The sequence below is a fragment of the Dama dama genome, chromosome 30 (genome assembly GCF_033118175.1).
Source record: "Dama dama isolate Ldn47 chromosome 30, ASM3311817v1, whole genome shotgun sequence".
NCBI lineage: Eukaryota > Metazoa > Chordata > Mammalia > Artiodactyla > Cervidae > Dama > Dama dama.
Window position 1 is genome coordinate 6617587 of NC_083710.1, and position 8193 is coordinate 6625779.

General features: G+C 43.2%; 1 protein-coding gene across 1 annotated transcript in view; it reads right to left on the minus strand.

Moving 5' to 3' along the window:
• The window catches only part of TDRD3 (tudor domain containing 3), a 200039-nt gene extending 192092 nt beyond the window's left edge, over nucleotides 1-7947 (minus strand). The window contains exon 1 of the mRNA XM_061133546.1: nucleotides 7735-7947. Within this exon, the coding sequence (XP_060989529.1) occupies nucleotides 7735-7775 (41 nt within the window). The 5' untranslated portion in view covers nucleotides 7776-7947. The remainder of the gene's footprint in view (nucleotides 1-7734) is intronic.
• Nucleotides 7948-8193: the final 246 nt, after the last annotated feature.

An 8193-nucleotide genomic window follows, 5' to 3' on the forward strand; every position in this document is an offset into this window, starting at 1 on the left:
CTATCATTAAAAATATTCATCTTTTTAAAAAAAAGACATTTTATACAGATTTAAAAAATGGTAATGATGAAGTATTTTAAAATTTTATAAAATAAAAGAAATCCTGCACTAAGCATACAACCTTATAAAGAACTATCAAAATTCTTCACAAAGACACCTATGTCTAAGAGCTATGCTGGAACAATGCTGTGTTGTGCTTAGTCGCTCAGGCTTGTCCAACTCTTTGCAATCCCATGGACTGTAGCCTGCCAGGCTCCTCTGTCCATGGGATTCTCCAGGCAAGAATACTGGAATGGGTTGCCATGCCCTCCTCCAGGGGATCTTCCCAACCCAGGGATGGAACCCAGGTCTCCCACTTTGCAGACAAATTCTTTACCATCTGAGCCACCAAGGAAGCACGAGGGACCAAAACTTATGATACCCTTTGCGTCAACTCTTATGCTTGACTATTACCAAGAGTATATTATATGCAGGCATAGTTATTTTTATGATGCTACAAAGATCATTCCTGACTTGAAAATTGAGCTTATTCACCAGCAATCTCCTGGGAAATAGGTGTGTCTCTCAGGAAGAAAAAAAAAAAAAGCAAGAGAAAAATGCAAGGGTGGCTACTGAACAAGAATCTGACTTCTTTGGTCTTGATATGCTTTGGAGGAAGTTCCTAAGTGATAGGATGTAAAAGGAAGCTCTCTATCTGTGGATAGGTCAAAAGCTAGGAATTCCAAATTCCAGCAAAATGTCCTGAAATTGTCCCACCTCTTTGCTCTTTGGAGCAGCTATCTCAAAGCAACACAACGAATAATAGAGCAGGCTTTTCAGCACAAGAGAACATTTACTTTATAATCTATACTGACATTGTGCTTTTTTTCCTCTACTTATCCCATAAATAATAGTTAACTCATAAATACTCTCCTCTAGTACTGTCTTGGCAAAGACATTTATACTTGTAGCCTTTCTTATTCAAAGGTGAAATCAAGGGAATGAAGTCTGGTATACCCTTGGGCCAGAGGATATCAGTTTGGAGGTAGCATCAGTAACCAAGGAGAGAGAACTCCAAAAGGAAGTGAAATTCAAGGGGGTAAAGATAAGAAGATGACCTTTGTATTCATCCTCTCTTTTCCCTCCAACTCTGCCCTACCCAAACAAAACACCTCAAAGCACAACCAAGTTAAACTTCAGATGTTAGAAACCTGGGGTTTCTAAGAAAATACACTTTTTTCAAGAATAAAATGGAAACACATTATTTCTAATGATTATTTATGGCTTTGTTTTGAACTCAAAAACTGCTGGATAAGTCAAATATACGAAAATAGTGCCTTACTCTTTCAGAAATTCTTAGATTCCAAAATACAGAATTCACCATATTTTTACATAAGTCTAACCTAAGTAATTAGGTGAATCACCAAAAGGTAAAGGTTTCTTTGACTTCAACAGCATCATTCCTCAGAATAAGCATCAATCTTTCCCAGAGAAGAAAGCAAATTTACATATCAAAAAATGGCTAAATCCAATTCTCAATTTTAAAATGTGTTCTATTTGATCAACAATTTAAATTAATTGTGCTCACCAGGACTTAATGAAAATCAGTACTGAGTATTTATTCAAGATATTTGGGCTCTATTCTTCATTCTGTCCCTTATATCTCTGAGCAAATTATTGATGCCAGTGTTTCAGCTTCCTGATCTGAACACTGAGGGAGTTAAGCTATACAATCACCAATTCTATATAAAAAGAAAAAATACCTTTTTCCAAAATAAATACGGATGATTATATTCCCTTAACATGTTTCTATTAAAAAAAAAAAAAAGTTCTCATGAATGAGAAGACTTGGGTTCTAGTTTTCACTTTAAGGTTTAGCTTTGTGATCCTGAGTGGACTTTTTCAACTTTTCTCACTTTATAGAGTTCAATTTGTTTTTTTTGCCCCCAATTAATACATTACTCTGTTAATTTAAAAAAAAAAAAAAAGAAAAATCTGAAAGGCTGATTCTCTCTTTTAAAAAAGTCAAAAGTTAGGTGAAAGTGAAAGTCGCTAAGTCATGACTGACTCTTTGCAAACCCATGAACTAACAGTCCAGAATACTGGAGTGGGTAGCCTTTCCCTTCTCCAGGGGATCTTCCCAACCCAGGAATCGAACCCAGGTCTCCCACATTGTGGGCAGATTCTTTACCAACTGAGCCACAAGGGAAGCCCAAGAATACTAGAGTGGGTAGCCTTTCCCTTCTCCAGGGGATCTTCCCAACCCAGGGATCGGACCCAGGTCTCCCGCATTGTGGGTGGATTCTTTACCAGCTGAGTCACAAGGGAAGCCCAAGAATACTGGCATGGGTAGTCTATCCTTTCTCCAGCATATCTTCCCGACATAGGACTTGAACCAGGGTCTCCTGCATTGCAGGTGGATTCTTCACCAACTGAGCTATCAGGGAAGCCCATAACATACCTACCATAAAAGGCAGGTAGGAGTGCATAATTCCCCCTTAAAGAAATCTCAAGAGAAACAAAGAGACGTAAATCTGTCCATTCAGACAAAGTTAGTCAAATATCTTCTCTCAGTACTTATTCTATGCATATAAGTAAGCATCACACAACACCAAGGTACAATCTCACAGTACTGCAAGTCTATGCCCCAACCACTAACGCTGAAGAAACTGAACAGTTCTATGATGAACTACAAGACCTTTTGAACTAATAACAAAAAAAGATATCCTTTTCATCATAGGGGACTGGAATGCTAAAGTAGGAAGACATACCTGGAGTAACAGGCAAATTTGGCCTTGGATACAGAATGAAGCAGGGCAAAGCCTAACAGAGTTAGCCAAGGGAATGCACTGGTCATAGCACACACCCTCTTCCAACAACACAAGAGACTATGCTACACGTGGACATGACCAGAAGGTGAATAACTAAACCAGACTGATTATATTCTTTGCAGCCGAAAATGAAGACGCTCTATACAGTCAGCAAAAACAAGACTGAAAGCTGACTGTGGCTCAGATCATGAATTCCTTATTGCAAACTTCAGACTTAGGTAGGGAAAACCACTAGACCATTCAGGTATGATCTAAATCAAATCCCTTATGGTTATATAGTGGAAGTGACAAATAGATTCAAGGGATTAGATCTGATAGAGTGCCTGAACAACTATGGACCAAGGCAGTGATCAAGACAATCCCCAATATAAAGAAATGCAAAAAGGCAAAATGGTTGTCTGAGAAGGCCTTACAAATAAATAGCTGAGAAAAGAAGAGAAGCTAAAGGCAAGGAGAAAAGGAAAGACATACCCATCTGAATGTAGAGTTCCAAAGAATAGCCAGGAGAGACAAGAAAGCTTTCCTCTGTGATCAACACAAAGAAATAGAGGAAAATAACAGAATGGTAAAGACTAGACATCTCTTCAAGAAAATTAGAGATACCAAGGGAACATTCCATGCAAAGATGGGCACAATAAATGACAGAAATGGTATGGACCTAACAGAAGCAGAAGATATTAAGAGGAGGTGGCAAGAATACACAGAAGAACTGTACAAAAAAGATCTTCATGACCCAGATAATCAGATGGTATGATCACTCACCTAGAGCCAGACATCCTGGAATGCGAAGTCAATTGGGCTTAGGAAGCATCACTATGAACAAAGCTAGTGGAGGTGATGGAATTCCAGTTGAGCTATTTCAAATCCTAAAAGACAATTCTGTGAAACTGCTGCACTCAATATGCCAGCAAGTTTGGAAAACTCAGCAGTGACCACAGGACTGGAAAAGTCAGTTTTCACTCCAATCCCAAAGAAAGGCAATGCTAAAGAATGTTCAAACTACCGCACAATTGCACTCCACTTACACATTAGCAAAGTAATGCTCAAAATTCTCCAAGCCAGGCTTCAACAGCAGGTGAGCCATGAACTTTCAGATGTTCAACCTGGGCTTAGAAAAGGCAGAGGAACCAGAGATCAAATTGCCAACATCCGTTGGATCATAGAAAAAGCAAGAGAGGTCCAGAAAACATCTACTTCTATTTCTTTGCCTACACTAAAGCCTTTGGCTGTGTGGATCACAACAAACTGTGGAAAATTCTTAAAGAGATGGGAATACCAGACCACCTTACCTGCCTCCTGAGAAATCTGTATGCTGGTCAAGAAACAACAGTTAGAACCAGACATGGAACAACAAATCAGTTCCAAACTGGGAAGAAGTATGTCAAGGCTGTATATTGTCACCCCACTTATTTAACTTATATGCAGAGTACATCATGCAAAATGCTGGGCTGGATGAAGCACAAGCTGGAATCAAGATTGCAGGGAGAAGTATCAATAACCTCAGATATGCAGATGACACCACTCCTGTGGCAGAAAGCAAAGAAGAACTAAACAGCCTCTTTTTGAAAGTGAAAGAGGAGAGTGAAAAAGGTGGCTTAAAACTCAGCACTCAAAAACTAAGATCATGGCATCCAGTCCCATCACTTCATGGAAAATAGATGGGGAAACAATGGAAACAGTGACAGACTTTATTTTGGGGGGCTCCAAAATGACTGCAAATGGTGACTGCAGTCATGAAATTAAAAGACACTTGCTCCTTGGAAGAAAAGCTATGACCTACCTAGACAGCATATTAAAAAGCAGAGACATTACTTAACCAACAAAGGTCCGTCTAGGCAAAGCTATGGTTTTTCCAGTAGTCATGTATGGATTTGAGATTTGGACCATAAAGAAAGCTGCGCACCAAAGAACTGATGCTTCTGAACTGTGGTGTTGGAAAAGACTCTTGAGAGTCCCTTGGACTGCAAGGAGATCCAACCAGTCAATCCTAAAGGAAATCAATCCTGAATATTCATTGTAAGGACTGATGCTGAAGCTGAAACTCCAGTACTTTGGCCACCTGATGTGAAGAGTGGACTAACTGGAAAACACCCTGATGCTGGGAAAGACTGAAGACAGGAGGAGGAGATGGCAGAGGATGACATCGTTGTACAGCATCACCGACTGGATGAACATGAGCTTGAGCAAGCTCTGGGAGTTGGTGATGGACAGGGAAGCTTGATGTGCTGCAGTCCATGGGGTCCCAAAGAGTCGGACATGACTGAGTGACTTAAATCAACTTAAGTTACAATTTCATGCAATATTTAAACATAGTCACTATAATGGAGTAGTTCCTGGAACTTTTACATTCAAATCAGCAAAACCTAGCATTTTCTATGCTACTGGCCACTAAGGGGAAAAAAAAATTACTGTAGTCTGCCAGAATGGCTGCTATCGGGAGTTATATTTTAAAATACTGGCTTTTTGTGGGAATTATAACGAAGATTAAGGGCTTAAAAAAAATGTGCTAAAAAAAATAATATAAACTAGAATAACAGACCAGTCTATACAGACCATCTACACCTCCTGAAGATCACAATTTCAGAAACATAAACTACTCAGCACTAAACACTTCTCAAACCTACTATTTCAGATGAGGCTGGCAGAATAGATAATAATAGTTGAAGTGTTTTAGCATCTACTTTTTTTGAGGTCCTACAAGTAATTAAGTGAATAGACTGAGTACTAAAAAAAAAAAGGTTTTGTCAGTGACAATAACAGAGAAGCCCAAGAGTCATAGGAAACTCAAGATGTCAGAACTGGAATGAGTTGGTCAAAGCAGCTCTATGGTCAGAAATTCTCCTTCCAGTACTCTTCTCTACATATACATTTGAGATTCTGTATATTAACATAATAAATCTCTACTTAAATATAAGATCTAACACATGCCAACTATAGCCTAGGACATCCTCCTGTCTTCTTCACAAGTACTGTGAGTTCAAAACTCATCAGGAATCACCCCCAAACTCGTAGGAAGATAGTCTTATTAGCCTCACCTATTACTTCTGCCTTTATGAATCCCTGCCATTCAAAAGCAGCAGTTTGGACTAAGAAACATGTAAAGAGAAAATTTGTAACATAAAGTGGCAAATGTCACAAAATAACATTACTGAGAATTTATAATAAAGACAAGAAAAATGCTAAGCTGGGGTAGAGACCCTGGTTGGAGAATTTTGATTGGCAGGAGCACTGTCATCCAAGGTCAATTTTACCCGATTTTACTAAGAAACTACAATGTTTCCCACCATTCCAGACATACAGAAACATAAGATGGTGTTTAACCACATTTAAGAATCTTCTGAGTCCAAACAACAATTTAGTGTGTGTTTGGAACCAAAATAAGGACACTAGTCTTTCTGACACGGGTGGAATCATCATGCTGGATAGCAGACTAAAGACTGTAAATGAATCCATTCAACTAGTTGAAGAACTAAGGCTCACTAAGAATGGGGGACAACTCAAATAGAAGAGTGATACAAGATTATTCAAGATAACACTGTGAGGTGAAGAATATGAATGTATAAAGTTAGAAGAAAAAAGTAAAACTGAAAAAAAAAAAAAAAAGACTTTTTAAAGCTACAGTTTGTTGGTAACAGTGTTTTATGCAAAAGCTGCAAGAACAGGAAGAGTTAAAAGCACCACAGTTGGAACCAGACCCCTGTCCTAAGCATTCAACTCTATCACTTTCCAGTTATGTCAATTTTTTTTTTTAAGTTACTTAACAATTCTCTGCTTCAATCTGTACACCTCTAAAATGAGATATCTGTGGAGCCAGGAACAGCGTCTTCAAAACACAGGTGTTACAGTACTCTAAACAAAAATTTTATTCATAAAATCAAATCCACCCTTCAGACACTCGTAGGCTGCACAATCTGGCCACAAACTTTTAAGGTCTTACTCTTCATTGGACACCCTTCTACTTCCAGGAACCATAGGGATTTAATGTCAGTACTGTAAGCCAATAAGCTCTTTCCTACCTTCTTGCCTTATCTCCAGCGGTTCTGTATCCAGAAAGCCTTTTCCTCACCAGCCTTCCAAGTCCACTTCTCTAGGAAATTAACTTTCCTTCCTCTGCAATTCCATACCACATTTGCCTGCACCTCTGTACAGTTGACCACAATTCCCCCTGTTTGTGTGTTCGCTGTTTTAACGCCTTCTTCTCTTAGCGCTAAGACAGCGATCAGGGGCAAATCTTTTTCCAACCTCCTTGCCACCTTTCATCCCAGACTGTGCCTATGCAGGCCTGGAAAAGCGTTAGGAAATTAAGCTATATGTTTATAACCCTCATGGCCGAAGTTCCAGGAACTGCTTACTTTCGTATATTTTGTTTGTTTTCATCCTAAAATATTGACATGAAGCCTCCTTAAAAATCAGAACACCATCATCCTTTCAAGAAAAGTTCTAGAGAGCATCCACCCGAGTCTCCAGTACGGGCATTCTCCGCCTCAGAAGTTGTGTGCGCCGCAGAGGATGGCTTCCCCCGCTCCGTGCTGTACTTGGGAATGAGAGGGCGCGGGCTCGGACCCGGCGCTCGCCCCGCTCGGCGGCGCTCGGTTTCCCCAGCCCTCGCCTCCCCTCGTCCCGCCGCGGCGGCGCCGTGGGAGCCCCGGGCCTGTACCGCCGCCCGCCCCGCGGCCCCGGCCTCCCTGCGGCCCGCCGCCCGCCTCCCGGGGCCCAGGCCGCGCCGCTGCCTCGCAGGGAGCCGGGGGACTCGCTCGGTTCCGCGCGGCGCCGGGGGCGGAGCCGGCCGGGGGACCCCGGGAGAGGCCGGGGAGGGCGGCGGCTTCCGCCTACCCCGACACGCACCAGGAGCCCCCGGCCCCGGCCCCGGCCCCGGCCTCCTCGGGCCCGGCCCGCACCCGCGGCTGGGAGACCCGCCACTTACCAACCCGCCCGGGACAGCGCCGCTCCGGGAGCCTCGGCCATGGTAGCTGCTTAGGCCGGGGTGCTGGGGGGCTCGGCTAGGGGGCTGGGGGAGGCCTGCCACTTGAGACCCCCCAAAAAAAGAAAGAAAAAGGAAAAAGAAAAGAAAAAAACTCCTCCGGTCGGCTCTGCGACTGGGCATGCTCAGTGCGGCGGGCGCTTCCGCGTGCGGGTTCCGCTCGCCGCGTTTTCCTAGCGGCCGCGGGGGCCGGCCCGGCGTGCGGCTGCGAGACAGTCGCTCTCCGGGGGCGGCGGTGCGCGGAGGACGGGCCGGGGCCGGCCGCTCGAGGCCGGTCTGTCAGCGCGGACTCGCAGCTGAGGCTGAGGGTCGGTCTGTCAGCGCGGCCTCGCGGCTGAGACTGAGGGCCGGTCTGTCAGCGCGGCCTCGCCGGTCCGGGCCGCTCTATCAGCGCGGCCTCGC